Raw genomic sequence first — 26,732 nt, 5'->3', positions numbered from 1 at the left:
TTTTCTATTTTCCTTAAGCATCGGCCAGCTTGAGAAATAAAGGGACAGAGTACAAAAGAGAGAAATTTTAAAGCTGGGCGTCCGGGGGAGACATCACATGTCGGTAGATTCTGTGATGCCCCACAAGCCGTTAAACCAGCAAGTTTTTATTAGGGAGTTTCAAAAGGGGAGGGAGTATACGAATAGGGTGTGGGTCACAGACATCAAGTACTTTACAAGGTAATAGAATATCACAAGGCAAGTGGAGGCAGGGTGAGATCACAGGACCACAGGACCAAGGTGAAATTAAAATTGCTAATGAAGATTCGGGCACCATAGTCATTGATAACATCTTATCAGGAGACAGGGTTTTGAGAGCAACCGGTCTGACCAAAATTATTAGGTGGGAATTTCCTCTTCCTAATAAGCCTGGGAGTGCTATGGGAGACTGGGGTTTATTTCACCCCTGCAGTCTTGACCATAAGAGACAGGTGCACCTGGGGGGGCCGTTCATAGGCCTATATCTCCAGGTGCGTATTCTCTTTCTCAGGGATGTTCCTTGCTGAGAAAAAGAATTCAGCCATATTTCTCCCATTTGCTTTTGAAAGAAGAGAAATATGGCTCTGTTCAATCCGGCTCATCGGCAGTCAGAGTTTAAGGTTATCTCTCTTATTCCCCGAACAATTGCTGTTATCCTGTTCTTTTTTCAAGGTGCCCACATTTCATATTGCTCAAACACACATGCTGTACAATTTGTGCAGTTAACGCAATTATCATATTGTCCTGAGGCGACATACATCCTCCTCAGCTGACAGGATTAAGAGGTTAAAGTAAAGACAGGCATAGGAAATCACAAGGGTATTGATTGGAGAAGTGATAAGTGTCCATGAAATCTTTACAATTTATGTTTAGAGATTGCAGTAAAGACAGGCATAAGAAATTATAAAAGTATTAATTTGGGGAACTAATAAATGTCCATGAAATCTTCACAATTCACGTTCTTCTGCCATGGCTTCAGCCAGTCCCTCCGTTTGGGGTCCCTGACTTCCTGCAACAGACATTTATATTTAAATGATTCAGAAAAAATTATGTGTATATATATATAATATGCACCATATATATGTACATATATGTTATATATATGTAAATAAAATAGGATAAAATAATCACATTTGGAGAATCTGGATGAAGGGTATATGAGAGTTCTTTGTACTATTTTTGCAACTTTTTCTGTAAGTTTGAAATTATTTCCAAATAAAGCATTAAAATAAATGCAGAGTATTGGACCTCATCCTTGACTTATTGGATCAGAAGCTCTGGGTCTAGAGTCCAGGAGTATGCATGAAAGGCATTACTTACTGCATCAGAAATTTTTGTAAAGATTATTTTATTTTTTATTATTATTATTTTTACATTTTTTGTAGAGATGGGATCTCACTAGGTTGCCCAGGCTGGTCTCCAATTCCTGGGCTCATGCTATCCTCCTGCCCTGGGCTCCCAAAGAGTTGGAATTATAGGCCTGAGCCACTGTGCTCTGCCTAAACATTTTATTTTTAAAAATTCCTGTGGACATGTCTAGAGAGAAGCATCAAAAAATTACTGAGAAGGGCTTTGATCATCATGAAAATTCTTAACTTCCAGGGGTCCTGTCATACATAGTTTCCCACATATTTGAGAGAAATCTTAAAGATGTACATAGCTACTGTATTAGTCTGCTTAGGTTGCCATAACAAAATACTATAGACTAGATGGCTTAAACAATAGAAATTTATTTTCTCACAGTTCTGGAGGCTGGAAAGTCCAAGATCAAGGTTCCAGAAAGGTTTGGTTTCTGGTGAAGCCTCTCTTTCTGGCTTGCCGATGGCTGCCTTCATGCTGTGTCATCACATGGCGGAGAGAGAATCTCTTGGGTCTCTTACACTTGTCTCCAATCAGGGTTCCACCTTCTGACATCATTAACCTTAATCATCTTCTTATAGGCCGTATCTCCCATGCAGTCATGTAGGGTGTTAGGTCTTCAACATACAAATTTTGAGGGAACACAATTCAGTGCACAGCAGCTACTGCATAACACTGATGAAGTCTAGACATGATTGTGGCTTTAGTTAGGGCTACACAGCAGATTATGTGTCCTCTCTTCTCCACACTGAATCTAGGCCTTGGGTCACATTTCTGCCATCTATGGCCTTCAGATCTGAGCCTTGATCTTGGTCCTGTGTTAACTCTTCCACTTTCACTGCCACTCAGGCCTGACCTTGCACCTGGTTCTCTGTTCAGTTTTCTCTCTTTCTTTCTTCCTTTTTTTTTTTTTTTTGAGATGGAGTTCCACTCTGTTGCCCAGGCTGGAGTGCAGTGGTGCGATCTCTGCTCACTGCAACCTCCCCCTCCCGGTTTCAAGTGATTCTTATGCCTCAGCCTCCTGAGTACCTAGGATTACAGGCATGTGCCACCACGCCTAGCTAATTTTTGTATTTTTAATAGAGATGGGGTTTCACCATGTTGGCCAGGCTGGTCTCAAACTCCTGACCTCAAGTGATCTGCCTCAGCCTCCCAAAGTGTTGGGATTACAGGCGTGAGCCACTGTGCCTGGACTGTTCAGTTTTCTCTTTATGCCTACTTCTGTTAATGCTTCCACCCCTAATGCCCCACTTGTTGGGGCGTCTCTGTTAACTATTTCATCATCAACTCATTTCTAGCATGAAAACCAAACCTGACTTCTTTTTATTTTTCCTCCATCAATGCCTCTTCTGATCTGTGAATTAAATCCAGGTTTCTTAACACCATTAGTTTTCCCACTCTGATTTATATATTAAACCTAGAGCTCAGTTATAGATTTTAGCATTAATGCTCCCATTTTTTGATATTGAATCTGGCTGGCTGTTAAATTTTTTTTTAGGGGTCTTGCTCTGTCACCCAGGCTGAAGTGCAGTATCACAATCAGCCCACTGCAGCCTCGAAGTCCTGGGCTCAAGCGATCCTCCTGCCTCAGCTTCTGGAGTAGCTGAGATTACAGGCATGTACCACTGCACCCAGCTAATTATTTTTTTATTTGTAGAGATGGGTTCTTGCTATGTTGCCCAGGTTGGTCTTGAACTTCTGGGCTCAAGTGATCCTCCTGCTTCAGCCTCCCAAAGTGCTGGGATTACAGGTGTGAGCCACTGCACCCAGCCCTGTTAAGTCTTTAATCATCAATGACCCTCAGATTTTTTGTTTTGTTTTGTTTTGTTTTGTTTTTTGAGATGGAGTCTCGCTCTGTCACCAGGTGGGAGTGCAGTGGCATGATCTCGGCTCACTGCAACCTCTGCCTCCCGGGTTCAAGCAATTCTCCTGCCTCAGCCTCCCGAGTAGCTGGGACTACAGGAGTGCACCACCATGCCCAGCTAATTTTTGTGTTTTTAGTAGAGACGGGATTTCAGCGTGTTGGCCAGGATGGTCTTGATCTCTTGACCTTGTCATCCGCCCACCTCGGCCTTCCAAAGTGTTGGGATTACAGGCATGAGCCACCGCACCCAGCCCACCCTCAAACCTGTTAATTATTCCACCATCAATGTGTCTATATTGTAGATCTTAAACCTGGGCCTCTGTTAACTTTTTTTTTTTTTTTTTTAACCACCAGTGCTCCTGGGGCTTTGATCCAGAGCTCAGGATCTCTGTTGAGATTCCATCAATTTCCTTTGAAATTTGAACTTTGACTTTGAACTTCCTTTAACTTTGAACTCAGGCCCTTGATGCAATTCTGACGTAACAGCCTGGACCCCTCATCTAGGCCCATCCTATGTGAACTTAAATCTGATTCAAACCATTGATCGTTTTCTCTTGTTAATACCCTATGCTTCAATCAAATCCTCCGCCCCCATTGGCCCTCTGGTTTGACTTAAACATTGGGCATTGTGGTAGACAGATTAATAGTCCCCCCAAAGATATCCCTCTCCCAACCCCTAGAACCTGTGAATATGTTACCTTACATGGCAAAAGGAACTTTGCAGATGTGATTAAGAATTTTAAGATGAGATTTTCCTGGATTATCTAGATGGGCCCAATGTAATCAAGGGTCCTCCCTCTATGAGGGAGCGCTTTGGGAGGCTGAGTTGGGAGGATTGCTTGAGGCCAGGAATTGGAGTCCAGCCTGGGCAACCTAGCAAGACCCTGTCTCTACCAAAAGTTAAAAAATGGCCAGGCATGGTGGTTCACGCCTGTAATCCCAGCACTTTGGGAGGCTGAGGCAGGCAGATCAGGAGGTCAGGAGATCAAGACCATCCTGGCTAACATGGTGAAACCCTGTCTCTACTAAAAATACAAAAAATTAGCCGGGCGTTGAGGCGGGCACCTGTAGTCCCAGCTACTTGGGAGGCTGAGGCAGGAGAATGGCGTGAACCCAGGAGGCAGAGCTTGCAGTGAGCCGAGATTGCGCCACTGCACTCCAGCCTGGGCGACAGAGTGAGACTCTGTCTAAAAAAAAAAAGAAAAGTAAAAAAATTAGCTGGGCGTGGTGGCGTGTGCCTGTAGTCCTAGCTACTCCAGAGGCGGAGGTGAGAGGATCGCTTGAGCCCCGAAGTTAAAGGTTACAGTGTCTGATCACACCACAGCACTCCAGCCTGGGTGACAGAGCAAGATCCTCTCTCTCTCTCTCTCTCTCTCTCTCTCTCTCCATATATATATAAAACAGGGAAGGAGAAGGGTTTGAGTTAGAGAAGGAGACGTGATGATGGAAGCAGGTTACCGTCAGAGAGCAATGTGAAGATGCTACACTGTCAGCTTTGAAGATGGAGGAAGGGACCATGAGTCAAGGAATACAGGTGGCTTCTAGCAGAAGCTAGATAAAGCAAATAAACGGAGTTTCTCATAAGCCTCTGTAGGGAGTGCCCAGTGAAACCCATATCATATTTCTGACATGTAGGACTGTAACATAATAAATTTGTGTTGTTTTGAGCAAGTAAGTCTGTGATAATTTGCTATAGCAACAACAGGAAATGAATACAGGCATCTTTGAAATATTCCACCATTGATGGCCCGTCTGGTCTATACTCAAACCATGTCCTTCTTAACTCTTCCACCATCCCTATCCCTCTGACCTCACCTCAAACCCCAGCTGTTGTTAGCAATTCCACCATCAAAGTCTCTTATCTGTGCTCTCCAACCTGGGCTTCTATTAACTCTTCCAACCTAAATCAACCCTTAATTTTACCTTGAACTGGGGAATCTGTTATCCATTCCACTATTAATGGGTTTGGATCTAGAGAGAGAATTCAGGGCTTTGAGGGTGGAAAATTAATAATCCTGGGTCTATGTGTTAAGCTTGAGTTTCTGTTCACTTTTCCATCACCAGGGCAATTTACATGTGAATCTTTTTGCATGTCTGTTAACTGTTTCCCCATTACTGCCCCTCAGTTCTTGCTCACTGCAACCTCCTCCTCCCAGGTTCTGGTGATTCTCATGCCTCGGCCACCCAAGCAGCTGGAATTACAGGCATGCACCACCACGTCTGGGTAATTTTCGTATTTTTAGTAGAGACAGGTTTTCGCCAAGTTGGCTATGCTGAGTCCTGGCTTCAAGTGATCTGCCTGCCTCCACCTCCCAAAATGCTGGGATTACAGGAGTGAGCCACTACACTCTGCATCCCTCAGATCTTTACACTGACTGCAGGCCTCAGTTGAGTCCTCTCCATCTATGATCCTTTGGTATGTACAGAAAATCAAGGCTGTACTAACTTTTTAGCTACTTGTGCCCCTTCTCCTGTATCCACCAGCCCCAATCCTCAGTTAACATTTATTTTTATAGAGATGGAGTCTCACTATGTTGCCCAGGCTGGTCTTGATCTCCTGGGCTCACATGATCCTCCCACCTCAGCCTCCCAAAGTCCTGGGATTACAGGTGTCAGCCACTGTGCCCGGCCCTCAGTTAACATTTTTTTCTTATTTTTATTTTTTGAGACAGAGTTTTGTCTGTCCCCCAGGTTGGAGTGCAGTGTCACAGTCTTGGCCCACTGCAACCTCCACCTCCCAGGTTCAAGCGATTCTCATGCCTCAGCCTCCCAAGCAGCTGAGACTACAGGCATGTGCCACCACATCTGGCTAATTTTTGTATTTTTAGTAGAGATAGGGTTTTGCCATGTTGGCCAGGCTGGTCTCTAACTCCTGGCCTCAAGTGATCCTCCCGCCTTGGCCTCCCAAAGTGCTGAGATTACAAGTGTTAGCCACTGTGCCCGGCCCTCAGTTAACATTTTTATCATGAATGCCATTTGGTTTGACTTTGAAGTCAGACCTTGATTAATTCTTCCACCATCATTACCCCTTTGGTATAGGCTGTGAATTCCGGGGCTCTGTTAACCACATCACGTGACTTTAATGGGTCTCTGGTCTTGGCTCAGACTTGGGTCTAAGTTAACCTTCCATTTAAGGCCTCTCTGAAATAACTTTGGAATTGGGTTACTATTGCACCACCAGTGCCCCTCTGATTTGATCTTCAAGCAGGATATTTGTTAATGTTTTCTCCATCCATACACCCTGATAGAGGTCTTGAATCCTAGGACTTTCTTAACTATTGTAACCATCAGAGTTCCCGTTTTGTATCGAACATGAACCTTTGTTAACTCTGCAATCCTGTTCCGGGCTGACTTCCAATCCAGCCCTTTGTTAAGTCGTCTAAAACCAATGTCCCTTAGGTTTTACCTCGAACCTCTGACTCTATGAACTCTTTTAGTTTTGATACGGGCTGCAAAAGGCCATATAAGCCTACTTGAACTAGGGCAGGCAGAAGTCCAGGCTGTAAATGACAGGTGAAGGTGGGCCCTTCCGTGTTCAAAGGAGCCAATGGAGGACCGGTGGGCAGTGAGTGACAGATGGGGGCGGGTCCTGACGCCAAGCAGGAACAATAGGAAGGCGGCAGGGCGCCGAGGCCAGGTGGGGAGAAGTGGGCGGGTATGTGTGAGCCCCCTGAAAGGCTGCATGATGTCAAAGGTCTCTTCCCTTTCTCCAGACGTTTTAGGAATTCACTTCTGCGGAGGAATCTCCCGGGGGGTGCTCTGTCCAGCCTTCCCACTTTCCCCGCTTCCCACCCTGCCATGTCGCCACGCCTTTGCTCAGGCCGTGCTTCTTCTGGTGGCCGGGAACGCCCACTCACCCGGACAAGTCGCGGCCCTTCCAAGCCTCACACTGCTTTCGTAGGATCAATTCCGAATACCCAAACTCGGAGATATCACGAGGACTTCCCCGGGCCCCCAAACGCACCTCTCCTCTGGCTGGAATGGGAGCCTCCAGAAGCAGTGCGAGACCACGGCCAGCGACAGAGGTCCTGGCGCTGGCGGAATGACGCCATTTTTGTTACTGGTAGAGCTCGGCTTCGCGGCTGTTTCGGAGCCAGCGAAAGATAAGCTCCCTCGTCACCCTGACATCTCTCCGGGAAGACTGGAAGGGAAATGGCCTTTCGGGGGATGTTGAACGCATTTGGGCAGGCGGGGAGCCAAGCCCGGCTTGAGAGCAGAGCCGGGGTGAGGGGCCTGGCTGAGTGCTGCGGGTCTATGTGATCAGTGACGGATGGAGATAAGTGGAGGGCCTGAGGAGGGGATTGAGTGACGTGGAGAACAGTGATAGGGGAGCCTGTGGGACCAGGGGTAACAGTATGTGGGTTACGCAAATGGGAGTTTGTGGGGTGATGGGGGATCTGTGCGGTGTTTGATGATGTCTGTAAGGGTGAGTGATGGGGCTTCTATGGGATGGGTGAAGGGAGTCTGGGGTGAGTGATGGGTGGTCTGTAGGGTGAGGGATGCTGGTCCGTGGGGTGAGTGGATAGGGGGATCTGGGGTGAGGGATGAGGGTCTATGAGGACAAGAATGGGAGTGTGTGGGGTCAGTGTTGACATTCTGTGGGGTCCATGATGGGTGGCTCTTTCAGATCAATCATATGTGCATGAATGAACAAAAATCTCTGCCCCTGTGGTGTCCACATTCCGATGGAGAAGTCCGACTTGGTGGTTTGATTTGTATTTCCCTCATGACCAATAAGTTTGAGCACATTTTCTTATATGGATTCATCACTTGGAGATCTTCTTTTGTGAGGGGCCTGTCTTTTGTTCATTTTTCTGTTGGACTCTCTGCCCTTTTCTTAATGATTTGTAGGAATTTTTTTTTTTTTTTTTTAAGACGAAGTCTCACTCTGTCGCCCAGGCTGGAGTGCAGTGGAGAAATCATGGTTCACTGCAACCTCCACCTCCTGGGTTCTAGCAATTATCCTACCTCAGCCTCCCGAGTAGCTGGAATTACAGGCGCCTGCCACCACGCCTGGCTGATTTTTTTGTATTTGTAGTAGAGACGGGGTTTCGCCATGTTGGCCAGGCTGGTCCCGAACTCTTGACCTCAGGTGATACACCCACCTCGGCCTCCCAAAGTGCTGGGATTACAGGTGTAAGCCACCGTGCCCGGCCAGGAATTGTTTTTATATATTCTGATACCACTCCTTTAGTAGTGGTATGTGTTTTGCAAATATCTCCTTCCAGCTTTTGGCTTCTCTTTTCATTTTATGGCTTTAAATATGAAGATTTTCAGTTAATTTTGAACTGTAAAGCACATTCTTCGGTTAAAAAGCAGACAATATCGGCTGGGCGTGGTGGCTCACACCTATAATCCCAGCACTTTGGGAGGCCGAGGCGGCCGGATCACGAGGTCAGGAAATCGAGACCATCCTGGCTAACACGGTGAAACCCCGTCTCTACTAAAAATACAAAAAAATTAGCTGGGCGTGGTGGCGGGCTCCTGTAGTCCCAGCTACTGGGGAGGCTGAGGCAGGAGAATGGAGTGAACCAGGGAGGCGGAGCTTGCAGTGAGCCGAGATCGCGCCACTGCACTCCAGCCTGGGCGACAGAGCGAGACTCCATCTCAAAAACAAAAAACAAAAAAAAAACCAGACAATGTCCTGTGGAATTTAGGAGGATAACTAATTTTTTAGGGCATCCAGAAGCAAGGGGTGTTGCCTGAAAATCTTAGTGCTAGGACAGCTTGGGAGGAGTTCTTTACTTTTTGTTCCTCTACCACCTCGCTCTAAATCACTGGCAGTGTGATCTTAGACAACTCATGAAACCTCTCTAGGCATCAGTTTCCCACTGCGAAATGAGGATAATAGCAGGGCCTACCCTGTGAGGCTTGGGATGAGAAGTGAGTTAATACCTGAATGTTACCTATTCGCCATAGTTTTGCAGCACTGATTTTGTATATATTTCATGGATCTTCCTTGAACTCAAGGTTACTGCTGCTCATGTAATACCAAAATCTGGTGAAGGAAATTAAATACCAAGAAATAAGGTTTTGTCAGCTAGGGTTGCTTTGGAGGGTCACAAACCATTGTAATATCTAAGAAGTTTTTTTTGTTTTTGTTTTTGTTTTGTTTTGCCTCCAAGAACTAATTTTTGTCCCCTTGGGGGCAGTATCAACCCCCAGTGAGAATGTGTGATCTACATGGTATTTTTTCTTTTGTTTTCTTTTCTTTTCCTTTTTTTTTTTTCTTTGACAGGGTCTCATTCTGTTGCCCAGACTGGAGTGCAATGGAGTGATCTCAGCAAATTGCAACCTCCGCCTCCCGGGTTCAAGTGACTCTCCTGCCTCAGCCTGCCAAGTAGCCGGGACTACAGGTGTGCACCACCACGCCCGGCTAATTTTGTTTATTTTTTGTAGAAACGAGGTCTCACTATGTTGCTCAGGCTGGCCTCGAACTCCTGGACTCAAGCAATCCTCCTGCCTTGGCCTCCCAAAGTACTGGGATGACAGGTGTGAGCCACCACCCCTGGCCTGTTATTCTGTTATTAAACAATTAGGAATACATTCTTGTGTTCTGCCTCTTCTTCATTTTACAGTGATGTTTCCATGCCATTAACTTAATTCCCATAGTACGACTTAGTTTATTTCTATGGTAATACTTAAATATAAACCTTTCTTGTGGAAATTTTCAAGCATCCACAAAAATAGAGGGAATTGTATAACGGACCCCCATTATGCCCACCACCCAGTCTCATCAGTCATCAACTCATGGCCCATCTTGTTTTATCTAGACCAGGGGCTGGAAAACTGGGCAGTGGGCCAAATCTGACATGCTGCTTTTTAAAAAAAAAATACAGCCATGAGCTAAGAAATGGTTTTTTCACACTTTTTATCATTGGAAAAAAATCAAATGGAGAATATTTTGTGACCCATGAAAATGATATAAAATTCAAATGTCAGTGCCCAAAAATGATGTTTAATTGGAACACAGCCAGTGAACACCTTTAGTTTATGTATTGTCTAGGGCTACTTTCAACCTGCAATAGCAGGGCTGAGTAGTTACAGCAGAGACCACAGAACCCACAAAATTGAAAACATTTACCATATGACCCTTTTACAGAAAAAGTTTGCCAAGTCCTCATCTAGGCCACCCCCTCACTTCTTCCTCCCGGAATGCCCTTCCTCCCTTTCTTCCTTCCTTCCTTCCTCCCTCCCTCTTTTCTTTTCTTTTCTTTTTTCTTTTCTTTTCTTTTCTTCCTTCCTTCCTTCTTCCTCCCTCCCTCCCTCCCTTCCTTCCTTCCTTCCTGCCTTCTTTCCTGCCTTCCTTCCTCCCTCCCTCCCTCCCTCCCTTCCTTCCTTCCTGCCTTCTTTCCTGCCTTCCTTCCTGCCTTCTTTCCTGCCTTCCTTCCTGCCTTCCCTCCTGCCTTCCTTCCTGCCTTTCTTGCCTTTCTTTCCTCTTTCCTCACTCGCTCGTTGCCCAGGCTGAAGTGCAGTGGCTCAATCTCGGCTCACTGCAAATGCCACCTCCTGGGTTCAAGTGATTCTCATGTCTCAGTCTCCCTAGTAGCTGGGAATACAGGCGCCCACCACTACGCCTGGCTAATTTTTGTATTTTTAGTAGAGGCGAATTTTGCCATGTTGACCAGGTTGGTCTTGAACTCCTGGGCTCAAGCCATCTGCCTGCCTCAGCCTCCCAAAGTGCTGGGCTTACAGCTGTGCACTGCCACGCCAGGCTAATTTTTTGTAGAGATGGGTCTCCCTATGTTGCCCAGGCTGGTCTTCAACTCCTGGGCTCAAGCAATTTGCCCACCTCCGCCTCCCAACATGCTGGGATTACAAGCATGCACCACCACGCCTGGCTGATTTTTGTATTTTTTTAGTAGAGATGGGGTTCGCCATGTTGCTCAGGCTGGTCTCCAATTCCTGAGCTCAGGCAATCCACCCGCCTTGGCCTTCCAACGTGCTGACCCACCGCACCCGGCCTGTATGCAGTTCAATGACTTTTTACATGGGTAGTCTTTATTATTTTGAAACAAATCCCAGACATATATTTTCATCCATACATGCTTCATTATGTAAAAGATAAGGCCTTAAAGGTTGATGCTGTTACCCTAAGGTAAAATAATTAGCAATAATATCTTCAGATAATCAATGGTTAAATTCCTTAATGTTATCAAATATCTAGTCAGGGTTCAAACTTTCATGATTATCTCAAAAATTTCTTTTGTTTATTCAAGTAAAGAGCCAGACAAGACCATACTTTACATTTGCTGGTGGTGTTTCCTGAACCTTTTTTAATCATCTGGAGTGTTGCTTTTAAGGGCTGTCTGCCTTTGCAGCAGTCTTTAGTGCTGGGCATTTGTGTTATTTTCAATAATATGGTGTTAAAGACAAAACTGGGTTGAAGGTTTCTGTGGTTAAATATCTGCACATATCCATGATTATTACCTTAGGACGAAGTTCCAGAAATGGAATTACCGAGTCAGATGAGAAACACAAGTCATCAATGAATTAACAAGCAACACATTGTCACATCCAGCTGTTGAAGAGTGGTTAACTCAGCTTGATCTCCGAAGACTCTTCTGCACCCCACCCCGCCCCCAACTGCTTTCCAAAGAGAAACAGAAAATGATTGAGTCCCAGGTAAGTTATTTGTTTGCCACTTGGTTTTCCCACAACAAAATGAGAAAGGGCAATTAGTTGAAAATAAGGATTAGAGAAATTTAGAGAGAATAGATGATCAACAGGCAAAATTGCTGTGAAGATACACAGATCACCTGGCCTTACTTCATAGAAACTTAGCTAAAATTTTGACTATAAGCAAAACATTTTGACTGGCAGCTTCAGTGAAAAGGGTACCATAACATGATCAATAATGTGATTTGCATTCTCCACAGAAATCAGTCCAACTCCTTAGCAAGTCAAGATTTCTGGGACTTTAACTTGAGGAATTTTATTACTGAGTTTTCCTGAAGGTCAGTGGTTTTCAGTCCAGGGTGGTATTGTCAGTAGTTGTTCTAAAGAGACTGTTTTTAGTTAAAGTTCTCTGGCAGGGGCTTGGAGAGTGGGATAGTTTCCTTGTTTTCCATGGCTCCTTTGCTGTCATCTCAGAGTTTGTGGGGTCTCAACCCAACTCAAGGCAGTTCCTTCTCTGCTCTTCCAATTTTAGTCGTTTTTTTTTTTTTTTCTCCCTGAAAAGGTAATCTATACATGGGGCAAAGAATGTAAACAATATAGTTTAAAAAAAAAAAGGAAGTGAAATATCTCCAATCTTACTTCTTCCTCCTTCCCCGACATAACTAGGATTATCTGGTTTGAGGAGGATCTCTTTTCTTTATGCATTTATAACTCCATCTATGTGTGTAGATGGATGTGTAAATGTGTGAAAGTGATCTCATTATTGTCATGTATTTTTTCTTTACCACACACAAAAAATACACACACTGTTTCTATTCCGTTCTGCTACTTTCTTTTCTTGCCTAATATAAAATATATACGAAAGTAGACATTTTAGTGAACCCTTTTGTAATTACCCATCTGCAAATATTATCAACTGATAACCAAGCTTGTTTTATCTATCTTTTATCCCCACCTACTCCTATCGTCATCATCATCATGATCTAGCCAATCCCTTGTTAATATTTTGTTTAGGGTTTATACTACTGTGTTCATAAGACATAAGGGCCTGTAATTTTACTTTCTTCTATTGTTTCTGTCACCTTTTGGTATCATGTTACATTGGCCTCATGTTGGAAAGTATTCTCTTTATATTCTCTGGGAAAATTTGGGTAATATTGGTATTATTTCCACCTTAAATTTTTTTTTTTTTTTTTGAGATGGAGTTTCACTCTTGTCACCCAGGCTGGAGTGCAATGGCACGATATCTGCTCATTGCAACCTCCGCCTCCCAGGTTCAAGTGATTCTCCTGCCTCAGTCTCCCAAGTAGCTGGGATTACAAGTGCCCGCCACCACGCCCAGCTAACTTTTGTATTTTTAGTAGAGATGGGGTTTCACCATGTTGGGCAGGCTGGTCTCGAATTCCTGGCCTCAGGTGATCCACCCACCTCGGCCTCCCAAAGTGTTGGGATTACAGGCATGAGCCACTGTGCCCGGCCTATTTCCTTCTTAAATGTTTGAAAGAGCTCCCCAGTGAAGCCATCAGGGTATGGAGTTTTCTTTGTGGGAAGGTTTTAAATTACATATTCAATTTATTTAAAAGATATACTACCATTCAGATTTTCTATTTCTTTTTATGTCTGGTTTGGTAAATTGTAATTTTCAAGTAATTTGTCCAGTTCCTCTAAGTCAGGGGTCAGCAAACTTTTTCTGTAGAGGGACAGATCGAAGTATCTGAGGCTTTGTGGGCCATACGGCCCCTGTTGCAACTATTCAAATCTGCTTTTTTAGGTAGAAAGCTGCTATTGACAATATGTAAACCAATGAGCCTGGCTGTGATTCAATAACACTTTATTTATGGATGCTGAAGGTTGGATTTCATATAATTTTCATGTGTCATAAAATATTCTTCTTTTGACTTTTTTTCCAATCATTAAAAATGTAAAAACCAGACCAGATACAGCTAGCTATTCACGCCTATAATCCCAGCACTTTGGGAGGCCAAGGTGGGCGGATTGCTTGAGCTCAGGAGTTCTAGACCAGCCTGGGCAGCATGGCGAAACCACATCTCTACAAAAAAATACAAAAATTAACCAGGCATGGTGGCATGCGCCTGTGGTCCCAGCTACTCAGGAGGCTGATGTAGGAGAACCACTTGAGCCCGGGAGGAGGAGGTTGCAGTGAATCAAGACTGTTCCACTGTACTCCAGCTTGGCTGATAGAGCAAGACTGTCTCAAAAGAAAACGTGTAAAACCAGTTTAGCTTGTGGGCCATTGAAAAACACATGATGGGCTAAATTTGGCCTGCAGGCTATAGTTTGCTATGTCCTGATCTACATTGTCTACTGATCTACATTGTCAAATTAATGTCCATTAAATGTCCATTTAATGTTTGCAGGATACCAGAACCTTGTTGATGGGCTGTAAAAAAGTTATTTCTAGTTTTTCTTTTATATACAGTAGTAATAATAATAAGAAGAATCATAGCTACTATTTACTCAGTGCTTATCATGTGCCAGGCACTGCTATTATAAAATATCATGGGATTAACTTATTTAATTCACCCAGGAACCCTCTGTGCTAGGTACCATTGTTATTCCCATTTTTCAGATGAAGAAAATGAGGCACAGAGATCACACAGCTAGTACATGACCTAACCAGACCTCTCAAGCAGTGAAGTCACAAATAAAGCAACCATATAAAGATATCTTTTTATATTTGTGAAGTATTTGTGTAGGCCACATTCTCAGACATGAGTGTGCTAGGTCAGAGGCACACAGACTTATAAATTTAAAGAGTATTTTTCAAATCGTATATATATATTTTTTTTGAGACAAAGTCTCACTCTGTCCCCCAGGTTGGAGTGCAGTGGCATGATCTCAGCTCACTGTAACCTCCACCTCCCAGGTTCAAGCGATTCTCATGCCTCAGCCTCCCGAGTAGCAGGGATTACAGGTGCCTGCCACCACGCCCGGCTAATTTTTGTATTTTTAGTAGAGACTGGGTTTCACCATGTTGGGCAGGCTGGTCTCGAACTCCTGACCTCAAGTGATCTGCCCACCTTGGCCTCCCAAAGTGCTGGGATTACAGGCGTGAGCCCCCCTGCCCAGCCCAAATTGTATTTCAATACTGTGTAATCAGCTGAACATGTGGCCACAAATTGTTTACAAGAAAGCCCACCTGTTTCCCAAGGTTCCCCCTCCCTCCTGCCACCATTAGCCATCATCTGTATTTTTCATTCTTCTTGTTTTTATGATTAAGCATTATATCTCATTTTCATTTGCTTTTCTATAGGGATTAAATAAGCTTCAGCATCTTTTCACATATTTATTTTCCATATTGTATTTCTCTGTGAATCCCTCTTTCCTTGTCTTTGCTTATGGTTTCCCAGGAGCTTTTTGTATATGAGTGATTTTGAAGTGCACATTGCAAACTTTTTTTTTTTTTTTTTTTTTTTTTTTTGGCCAGGTAGTGATTTTTCTCTCAACCTTTTTGTCTGTCTCCCCTCACTAGAATACAAACTCCTTCAGGGAAGGTATTTTTGCCAGGTTTTTTTTTCCTGCTGTATCCCCAGTTCCTAGAATAGTGCTTGGTATTCGCTAGGTACTCAATAACTGCTTGCTGAGTGAATGAATGTTTATTTTCACTTAACAGTGTATCTTAGATATTGTGGCATATCAATTAATATAGATCTTCCTTGTTGCCTGCCTCCCTCCCTCCCTCCCTCCCTCCCTCCCTCCCTCCCTCCCTCCCTCCCTCCCTCCCTCCCTCCCTCCCTCTCTCTTTCTTTCTTTCTTTCTTTCTTTTTGAGACAGGGTTTCACCCCAGTTGCCCAGGCTAGAGTGCAGTGGCACTATCTTGCCTCACTGCAGCCTTGACCTCCCAGGCTCAGGTAATCCTCTCACCTCAGCCTCCCTAGTAGCTGGGACTATAGGTGTGTGCCACCACACCCGGCTAATTTTTTGTAGAGACAGGGTTTTGCCATGTTGCCCAGGCTGGTTGTTTGTTTGTTTTTGAGACAGAGTCTCAGTCTGTCGCCCAGGCTTGAGTGCAGTGGCACAGTCTCGGCTCACTGCATCCTCCGCCTCCTGGGTTCAAGCAATTCTCCTGCCTCAGCCGCCTGAGTAGCTGGGACTACAGGCATGCACCACCATGCTCGGCTAATTTTTGTATTTTTAGTAGAGACGGGGTTTCGCCATGTTGGCCAGGCTGGTCTTGAATTCCTGACCTCAAGTGATCCACCTGCCCCTGCCTCCCCAAGGGCTGGGATTACAGGCGTGAGCCACCACATCTGGCCCCTTCTTTGTTGCTTTTTATAATTGCATATAGTATTCCCTTATGGAGATTGTAGCATTATTTATTCATCCAATCTCCCATGAGGTGGTTTCCATTCTTTTGCTATTATAAATAGTACTGTAGAGCAGTGTCTTCACACATGTCATTTGCTCACATATGTGAATGTTTATGTAGAATAACTTCTAGAAACCAAATTGCGAGTCAGAGGATGTATACATTATAAATTTTGATAGATATTGCCAAATTAATTGCCTTCAAAATATACCGTACACCACAGACAATTTGAGTATGCCTGCTTCTTGACATCTTCACTAACTTACCCTAAGTCACTGTGACTTATCCCTAGTCATAGCATTTGACCAGTGACTTATCAAATGCCCATCTTTGATAATATGTAAGGGAAAAATGCTGTCTTGTCTTAGTTTGCATTTATCTTCATGTGAGTGAAGTTGAGCATCTTTTTACATGTTTAAAAAACATTTGCATTTTATTTTCTGTGAAATGATGGTCATGTCCCTTGACCATCGTATTAGTCTGTTCTCATGTCACTATAAAGAAATACCCAAGACTGGGTAATTTATAAAGGAGAGAGGTTTAATTGACTCACAGTTCCACGGGGGTGGGGAGGCCTCAGGAAACTTGCAATCATGGTGGAAGGGGAAGCAAGGACCTTCTTCACATGGTAGCAGGAGAGAGAAGTGCCAGCAAGGGAAATGCCAGACGCTTATAATACCATTAGATCTTGTGAGAACTCACTCACTATTATGAGAACAGCATGGGGGAAACTGCCTCCATGATTCAATCACCTCCTTCACTTGACAAGTGGGGATTGCAATTCAAAATGAGATTTGGGTGGGGAAACAGAGTCAAACCATATCAACCATTTTTTAAAAAGTTATTGGTCTTTTTCTTCTTGCTTTGTAGGAGCTCTCTCTATACATGGAGGAAATTAACTCTTTGTCCATCCTATCTGTTATGTGTATATTTTTTCCCTAGTTAGTCATATCCTTTGAGTTTGTTTGATATATTTTGCCATGTAATACATAAAGTAGTCACATTTATCAGTGTTTTCATTTGTGGCATCTGGGTTTTGGGGCATGCTTAGAAGAGTCTTCTCCACTCAAAGATTAGTTTTTAAAACCTCTCCTGTCTTTATTTTATAGTTTCTCTTTTTTCATTTAAATTTTTGTCATGAATATATTTTTGTATATAGTGTGAGGTAGGGAATCCAGTTACTTTTTTTTCTGATAGCTCTCCAGTTTTGAATAGTCTGTTTTTCCATTCCTGTTTAAAATGCTACCTTTATTATATATTAAATTTCCCATTTTTATTTGTATCTATTTCTAGACTGTCTGTTCTGTTCCACTAACTATTCTTGCTAATGGCAGGGTTTTACATTGTTTCTCTCATAAAGTATGCTGGGCAAAGTGCAAAGTAGGCATCCTACATGTACTGCTATGGTAAAAATGACCAGAACGAGCAGATTGTACAGGAATGTGCTGTTATAGGAACCAGTGACATTTGAGGATGTGGCTGTGGACTTCACGCAGGAAGAGTGGCAGCAGTTGAATCCTACTCAGAAGACCCTGCATAGGGATGTGATGGTGGAGACCTATAATCACCTGGTCTCCATGGGTAAGGGCAGATTCCCTGTGTACCAATGAATCAAATCCTCCTCATCCTTCCTTTAGCGCTGTCAATACCATGACCTTTATGATATTCCTTTAATAGAGTGTGTTCTTTTATAGTTTTGGTTTTTCATGTTTATACTTTTGTTATATCTAGAATTTATTTTTATGTTACGGTGTGAGTTAAGGATCCAACTTTGCTGGGAGGCCCCTGCAAGTGCTTCTCTTCATGAATTTCTGAGCTGCCAAGGCCAAAGCCACTACAATTTTCTCTTAACAGGGTGTTCAGGTATAAAACCAGATGTAATCTTTAAGTTGGAACATGGAAAGGACCCATGGATCATAGAGAGTGAGTTGTCAAGGTGGATCTACCCAGGTAAGTGAGAATTGGGTACATGGTCAAGCGGGCATCTTCTTCTTCCTTGACATCTCTGACATCTGTTATCTTTTTTCTTCCTTAAAATTTATCAGGCCTCCTTTATAACATTCATTCTACAACAGCCACCTTCCTAGTACCTCTGTTCATTGCCAACTGTTGTGTGTGTGTGTGTGTGTGTGTGTGTGTGTATTTGATTTTCCCTCTTTCTTCTTCCTTCAGACAGAGTGAAAGGCCTTGAATCTTCCCAGCAGATCATTTCTGGAGAACTTTTATTTCAAAGGGAGATACTAGAAAGAGCCCCAAAGGATAATTCATTGTACTCTGTTTTAAAAATCTGGCATATTGATAATCAGATAGATAGATATCAAGGAAATCAAGACAGAGTTTTGAGGCAGGTCACAGTCATCAGTCGTGAAACATTGACTGATGAGATGGGTTCCAAGTACAGTGCATTTGGGAAAATGTTCAATCGGTGCACAGACCTTGCTCCTTTAAGTCAAAAATTCCATAAGTTTGATTCATGTGAAAATAGCTTGAAGTCTAATTCAGACTTACTAAATTATAACAGGAGCTATGCAAGAAAGAACCCCACTAAGAGATTTAGATGTGGGAGACCACCTAAGTATAATGCTTCCTGTTCTGTGCCTGAGAAGGAAGGCTTCATTCATACTGGAATGGAGCCCTATGGAGATAGTCAATGTGAAAAAGTTCTCAGTCATAAGCAAGCCCATGTTCAGTATAAGAAATTTCAAGCCAGAGAGAAACCCAATGTTTGTAGTATGTGTGGGAAAGCCTTTATCAAGAAGTCACAGCTCATTATACATCAAAGAATTCATACTGGAGAGAAACCATATGTATGTGGAGATTGTAGGAAAGCCTTCAGTGAGAAATCACACCTCATTGTGCATCAGAAGATTCATACTGGGGAGAAACCCTATGAATGTACTAAGTGTGGAAGAGCATTCTCCCGGAAGTCACCTTTCACTGTTCATCAGAGAGTCCATACTGGAGAGAAACCCTATGAGTGTTTTGAGTGTCCAAAAGCTTTCTCCCAGAAGTCACATCTAATTATACATCAGAGAGTTCATACCAGAGAGAAGCCCTTTGAATGCAGTGAATGCAGGAAAGCCTTCTGTGAGATGTCTCACCTTTTTATACACCAGATAACTCATACTGGGAAGAAGCCCTATGAATGTACTGAATGTGGGAAGACCTTCCCTCGGAAAACACAGCTCATTATACATCAGAGAACGCATACTGGAGAGAAGCCCTATAAGTGTGGTGAATGTGGGAAAACTTTCTGCCAACAGTCCCACCTCATAGGACATCAAAGAATTCATACAGGAGAAAAACCTTATGTGTGTACTGACTGTGGGAAGGCCTTTTCCCAGAAGTCACACCTCACTGGCCATCAAAGACTTCATACTGGAGAGAAACCTTATATGTGTACTGAATGTGGAAAATCCTTCTCTCAGAAATCACCTCTTATCATACACCAGAGAATTCATACAGGGGAGAAACCTTATCAGTGTGGTGAATGTGGCAAAACCTTCTCCCAGAAATCACTCCTCATTATTCATCAGAGAGTTCACACAGGGGAGAAACCCTATGAGTGTACTGAGTGTGGGAGGGCCTTTTCCCTGAAGTCACATCTCATTCTACATCAGAGAGGTCATACTGGAAAGAAACCCAATGAATGTAGTGAATGTGGAAAGGCCTTCCGTGGAAAGTCTCCACTCATTATACATCAGAAAACTCATCCTAGGGAGAAAACCCCTGAATGTGCTGAGTCTGGAATGACTTTTTTCTGGAAATCACAGATGATTACATATCAGAGAAGACACACTGGGGAGAAACCCTCCAGATGCAGTGACTGTGGGAAGGCCTTCTGCCAGCATGTATACTTTACTGGGCATCAGAATCCATATAGGAAAGACACCTTGTATATATGGTGATTGTGGGAAGGCCTGTTCCCAGAAGTCAGTCCTCATTGTCTATGGGAAAACTCACATTGAATAGAAATAGTGACAACTTCTCAACTGTAGAATAGACCAATATGTTCCTCAGTATACATGATTACCCTTCCACAGAATGATCTGCTTAGGCCCTCAGAATATTTTCAACACCACAAATATGGAATCAATTTGCTCACCCTCAAACTGTCTCAGCCCCCTTCACAGAATAAATGTATCTGGAAGAATTAGCACTACTTTGGTGTTGTTTGGTCATTAAATGCTTTATAGAATTCTCTTGTGAATTTATTTGGGCATGGTGCATTATTTGAAGGGTATCTCTTTGTCATCTTTCTCTATTTTTTCCATATTTTTCTGTTTAGATTATATATGCATTTATGTATTTATTTGTTTTGAGATGGAGTCTCGCTCTGTTACCCAGGCTGGAGTGCAGTGGCGTGATCTTGGCTCACTGCAACCTCCACCTCCTAGGTTTGAGTGATTGTCCTGCCTCACCCTCTCGAGTAGCTGGGATTATAGGCATGCACCACCAGGCCCGGCTAATTTTTGTATTTTTAGTAGAGATGGGGTTTCACCATGTTGGCAAGGCTGGTCTCGAACTCCTGACCTCAGGTGATCCACCCACTTCGGCTTCCCAAAGTGCTGGGATTATAGGCATGAGCCACAGCACCTGACCTATATATGCATTTAGATTGAGATATTGATATATCAATATATAGATGTAGAAATATGGACTCTTTGTAATTTTTAAAAATCATGTATTTCCTCAAGGTTCTTAATATATTTGCATAATTTTGGGTAAAGTAGTCTCATGATTAATTTCCTTTATATCTGTGGTTATTTCTCCAACATAGTTCTCATAGAGTGTATTTGTGATTTTTTCCCTCAATTAGGTAAATAAATGCTAATATTTTATTTCTTTTACTCTCCCTCACCTGTGTTGCAGTTCATGCATTTTTTGCCATTTTTCTATTTTCTAATTATGCATTTATGCTTTTATTTCACTAAAATCCTTCCATCTGCTTTTAATTTTTTTTCTTTTTCTAACTTCTTTAGTTTAATGTATAATTCAATTAATCTCACTCTTTCTGGTTTATTATAGGTATATTTGGATTATGTATCTTAATCTGAGAACTACTTTAGACATTGTGGTCCAATCTGAGAGTATTCTGTTTTTCAGTAGGTAAATCCTATTGTTCAGCCCAATTTTGTTTGTCAGTATAACAAATCTATTTGGTCTTAGGACTCCCAGCATATTTCCTGTTGTGCATCCTGTTTTCATTGTTTTATTGTCTTTTGACCCTTCATCTTGTGGTCCTGATTTCACTTGTACTGTTTTAGATGTGTTACTTTTGTTCCAGGGTATAACAAAGAGAGGGAGTCTCCCAAAGGGTTTTCAGGAAGCTAAGCATAATCCTGATATCCTTAATCTTGATAACCCATAATACCTGGAAGGTGGGAGTTTAAGCTGCAAAGAAGCATGATGGTAGGCCAGTGGCTATAAATGTTCAGAGGGCATTTTTACCTTTCCACTTAGTGCCAAGATTTTAGATGGATGATTCCCTTATCGTTTATCTCAGTTCACTTTGTACCTCTACAACAGAATGCCTAATATTGGTAATTTATGAAGCATAGAAGTTTATTTCCTACTATTGTGGAGGGTGGGAAGTCCAAGATCAAGACACTAGCATTTGGGCTGGTGAGGGCCTTCTTGCCATGTCCTCACATGGCAGAAGGCAGAAGGGCAAGCTAATAAGCTAGTGAGCTAACTGAACACTTCGTGAATCTTCTTTTAAAAGGGCATTAATCCATTAATGAGGGAGCAGCCCTTGTGACCCAATCACCTCTTAAAGGCCCATCTTAATACTAGCACATTGACAGCATCTGAATTTTGGAAGGGACACATTCAAACCATAGCACAGTCCCTTGGGCAGAGGTGGTTTTATTTCAAGCTCATTCTTTCACTGAAACTGAAGCCATTTTTGTTCCCAGATTTATGTCAGCAGTCTTTACCCACCTTGAGCAGGCCATGTTCTTGAGAATTGCAGCTTCAGTAATCTTGGTTTGGCAGATACTCTCAAAGTGAAGGGGTAGCAATAGTGGATGCGTTTGTGTACTCCCAAAATTCATATTTTGAAACCTAATTACCAAAGTGATGATATTAGAAGGTGGGGCCTTTGGGAGGTGATTTGATCTCAAGGGTTCTGCCCTCATGAATGGGATTAGTGACCTAATAATAGAGGCCTGACGGAGCTTGTTTGCCCCTTCCACCATATGAGGATACATCAAGGAGATGCCATCAATGATAAATGGGCCCTCGCCAGACACCAAATCTGCTGGCACCTTGATATTGGATTTGTCAGCCTCTAGAGTCGTAATAAAGAAATTTCTGTTGTTTATAAGTTACTCAGTTTATGGTATCTTTGTTATAGCAGCCTGAGCAGACTCAGACAGTGGAGTGTCTGTTTTGTTGAGGTTGCTGTGGCCGAGCTTCTGCAGTCTGATTTCCTGTGAAGTCAGTGCTTTGCAGCAAGCCACAGGAACAGTGAAGAATTTCCTAAAAATCTCCCAGAGTGTGGATGGACATTGTTTTTTTGTTTGTTTGTCTGCTTGTTTTTGAGACGGAGTCTTGCTCTGTCACCCAGGCTGGAGTGCAGCGGCACGATCTCAGCTCACTGGAAGCTCTGCATCCCGGGTTCATGCCATTCTCTTGCCTCAGCCTCCTGAGTAGCTGGGACTACAGGCGCCTGCCACCATGCCTGGCTAATTTTTTTTTGTATTTTTAGTAGAGATGGGCTTTCACCGTGTTAGTCAGGATGGTCTCGATCTCCTGACCTCGTGATCCGCCCACCTTGGCCTCCCAAAGTGCTGGGATTACAGGCGTGAGCCACTGTGTCCGGCCAGACATTGTTTTTTCATGTTCAGCAAACCTTTGTTGAGCATGTACTGCATGGCAGACCCTATTGAGTTGTTTTTTTTTTTTTTTTTTTTTTTTTTTGAGACGGAGTATCTCTCTGTCGCCAGGCTGGAGTGCAGTGGCATGATCTCAGCTCATCTCAACCTCTGCCTCCCGGGTTCAAGCGATTTTCCTGCCTCAGCCTGCTGCGTAGCTGGGACTACGGGTGCACGCCACCATGCCTGGCTAATTTTTTTGTATTTTAGTGGAGACGGGGTTTCACCATGTTGGCCAGGATGGTCTCGATCTCCTGACCTTGTGATCCGCCCACCTCTGCCTCCCAAAGTGCCGGGATTACAGGCGTGAGCCACCACGCCCAGCCTATTTTGAGTATTCTACAGTGAACAAAGCAGAAAAAATAGTTCCTGCTTTGTGGGGACATGGATAATAAAAAGGTGATATATAGATAGTTATACGTTTCTGTTGTGTGCATGTGTGTGTCTGTGTGTATAAGTATTCATCCTCTGGTGATGACTGAAAGTAAATCAAGATAGGGGAACAAGGAATCACCTGTGGATGTGGGGTGGGCAGGGAAGGTCTCAATAATAGGGTGCCATTTGAGCAGAGATCCAAAGGAAGTGAAGGAGGATTTGAAGTAGGTCATGCCAGGCAGAGGGAATAGCAAGTACAAAAGCCCTGAGCCAGAGGAATAGCTGCCATCATGCTTCTTTGCAGCCTCAAGTCACATCTCCAGTGTATCAGCAAAACACCTCAAGGATTTACTTGAAATGGTCCCAGGTTGTAGTGACCCAAGATGCCTGAGAGAAGTAAACATAAATCCACTTTGGTGTAAGCCACCTTTCAACCCACAGATAAAATTTCAAAATATAGGAACCCACAGTGTAAAAAATCATAGTGCACACAAGATAACAAGACACAAAACACTATTAGCAAGATTCATAAAAAACGACAGTCAAACCTATACAACTTCAGATATAGAAGTTATTAGACATAGACCGTTTAGTATAGGCTGGGTGTGGTGGCTCACACCTGTAATCCCAGCACTTTGGGAGGCCAAGGTGAGAGGATGACTTGAGGCCGGGAGTTCAAGATCAGACTGGATAACATAATGAGACCCCATCTCTATGAAAAATAAAAAAATTAGCCAGGCCTGGTGGTATGCACCTGTAGTCCTAGCTACTCAGGAGGCTGAGGTAGGAGGGTTGCTTGAACCTGGGAAGTTAAGGCTGCAGTGAGCCATGATTGCACTCCAGCCTGGATGACAGAGTGAGACTATGTCTCAAAAAAAAAAAAGTACACATTTAAAGTAACAAAAGAAGGTGTGCTTGTTTGCTAGGGCTGCCATAATAAAGTACCATAGACTGAGTTGTTTAAAAGATAGAAATGTATTATCTCACAGTTCTGGAGGCCAGAAGTCTAAAATCAAGGTTTTGGAAGGGCTAGTTTTTTCTGAGGCTGTTAGGGAATGACTACTCTGCCATTAGCACTGCAGAGTCAATTGAACCTCTTTCCTTTATAAATGCCATTAGCAGAGTAGTCATTGAAAGAGAATAGAGACCAGAAAGAGAACCAAATACAAGTGAGAATTTACAAACATAAGTGACTGATATGGTTTGGCTGTGTTCCCACCCAAATCTCATCTTGAAGTGTAGTTCACATAATCCCCATGTGTAGTGGGAGGGACCTGGTAGGAGGTAATTGAATCATGGGGGCGGTTACCTCCATGCTGTTTTCATGATAGTGAGTTCTCATGAGATCTGATGGTTTTATAAGGGGCTTTCCCCTCCACGCTGCACTCCTCCTTGCTGCTGCCATGCAAAGAAGGATGTGTTTGCTTTCCCTTCTGCCATGATTGTAAGTTTCCTGAGGCCTCCCCAGCGCTGCAGAGTCAATTGAACCTCTTTCCTTTATAAACGACCCAATCTTGGGTATTTCTTCATAGCAGTGTGAGAACAGACTAATACAGTGACATTTCATGTACCTGGAAGAAAGATTATTCAATACTGAGTAGCCATCAGAAAAAAATAGTTGGAGCCTTACCCACTGGGCCTTCTACCTATTTCATACCATACATGAAATAAATTCCAGATGTAACAAAAAGGTAAACATTTTAAAAATCCAGAAACTACAGAAGTTGTAATGTAGCAGGACGAGCCACAGACAAAACTCCTCAGACACCGGGTTAAAGAAGTAAGGGGGCTTTATTCGGCTGGGAGCTTCGGCAGACTTACGTCTTGAGAGCTGAGCTCCTCAAAAAAGAAATTACTGGCCTTTTTAAGGGCTTACAACTCTAAAGGGTCCACGTGAAAGGGTCATGATAGATCAGGCAAGCATGGAGAATGTGATGATTATTATTTTTAACCACCAAGGCCAGATGGTGGTGCCAAGGTCGTCTGGCCATTTATCTTACTTTTGTTTCTTTCCAACTTTTTGTTTTCTCCCTTTCCTCTTGTCTTATAAACTAGGCAAGACAAGGGGAGAGGAAGGCAGCAGGAGAAGTGGTGGTCTCTTTCCTTAGTAAAAGAAGAAACCTTACATAAAAAGTTCCACATGACAAAAATTTAAACCTAACATATTGAAACTGTAAAAGTAATAAGAGAAACACAAGAGAAACAAGATAATCTTTTGCTTATAAATTCTTTGTGGGGAAGCCCTTTTAAAGCATTACAGAAAATCTAGATTTCATAAGAGAGAAGATTGGTAGGTTTTCCTTTATAAACTTTTTTTTTTCAAATTATGCTGAAATCTACCATGAACGAAGCAAATTGCAAGACACAGTATATAGCAGATTTTTTTTGTCAAGGAAAATACAGAATATAATGAACAGCACACTCATTTTACACAAAACAACATACAGATAGACAGGATTATATGTGTAGTAAATAAAGCCTGTTAGGCTTTATTTCAAGCCAGATAATCATGGTTAGGTTGAGTTGGGAGTCAGAAGTTAGATTATGGAGGATTTTCCTTGTCCATTTATAGAGGCTTTTCCTTTCCTAGTGTTTACGTATTTATGTTGTTTACATATTTTGCTCCACATGTAGATCATATTTGTAGGGAGAAAATAATAATAAAGACTTTTCTAGTGGAAGAGTATAGGAGAAGGAATTTGCCTTGAGTTGGGTATGAACTCACATACAGAGACAACAGCAAAGAAGCCATAGAAAACCAGGAAATCCCACTCTCTGCTCTGCAAGCATCTACCAGAAAAATTTAAAAACAGTTTCATTGGGAGAATCCTGAGCTGAAAATCACTACTGACCTTTAGAAAGAATCAACAATAACATTTATTAGGCCTAAGTGCCTGTTTTTTTGGGGGGGGGGGGGTTTGTTTGTTTGTTTTTGCTTTTTTTTTTTTTTTTTTGAGATGGAGTCTCACTCTGTTGCCCAGGCTGGAGTGCAGTGACTCAATCTTGGCTCACTGCAACCTCCACCTCCCAGGTTCAAGTGGTTCTCCTACCTCAGCCTCCTGAGTAGCTGGGATTACAGGCGCATGCCACCACACCCGGCTAATTTTTTGTATTTTTAATAGAGATGGGGTAGTCTCTAACACCTGACCTCAGGTGATCCGCCTGCCTAGGTCTCCCAAAATGCTGGGATTACAGGCATGAGCCACCACACCTGGCCTGGAAATTTTTACTTCCTAAGAAGTTGACCTATTTTCTCTTTATGGAGAATGAAATCATGTAGCTGATGATG

The 26,732-nt window shown here is 43.0% G+C and overlaps 2 protein-coding genes across 9 annotated transcripts; one reads left to right on the top strand and one right to left on the bottom strand.

Moving 5' to 3' along the window:
* Positions 1-61: 61 nt before the first annotated feature.
* On the bottom strand, positions 62-11,582 carry LOC129395222 (uncharacterized). The gene is made up of 3 exons (XM_055106197.1): positions 11,484-11,582; positions 7,206-7,683; positions 62-1,027 (listed from the first exon to the last, which is right to left on the bottom strand). Exons 1-3 carry the CDS (start codon positions 11,580-11,582, stop codon positions 966-968), a joined length of 639 nt encoding a protein of 212 aa, XP_054962172.1. The 3' UTR covers positions 62-965.
* On the top strand, positions 2,841-20,346 carry ZNF630 (zinc finger protein 630). 8 transcript variants are annotated; one of them, XM_055106693.2, is made up of 6 exons: positions 2,841-7,465; positions 9,641-9,733; positions 11,677-11,866; positions 17,645-17,771; positions 18,045-18,140; positions 18,363-20,346. In XM_055106693.2, exons 3-6 carry the CDS (start codon positions 11,852-11,854, stop codon positions 20,096-20,098), a joined length of 1,974 nt encoding a protein of 657 aa, XP_054962668.1. In that variant the 5' UTR covers positions 2,841-7,465; positions 9,641-9,733; positions 11,677-11,851; the 3' UTR covers positions 20,099-20,346. The 8 variants fall into 8 exon arrangements, with proteins under 8 accessions (XP_054962668.1, XP_054962666.1, XP_008962807.1 ...); XM_055106691.2 differs by lacking the exon at positions 9,641-9,733 and adding an exon at positions 9,480-9,597; XM_055106690.2 differs by having other exon boundaries at positions 7,338-7,465; positions 9,480-9,733.
* The last annotated feature ends 6,386 nt before the right edge of the window (positions 20,347-26,732 follow it).

Source organism: Pan paniscus, chromosome X, assembly GCF_029289425.2.
Source record: "Pan paniscus chromosome X, NHGRI_mPanPan1-v2.0_pri, whole genome shotgun sequence".
Lineage (NCBI taxonomy): Eukaryota > Metazoa > Chordata > Mammalia > Primates > Hominidae > Pan > Pan paniscus.
Note: the sequence above shows the minus strand (reverse complement) of the source record. Positions and strands in the feature narration are given on the sequence as shown.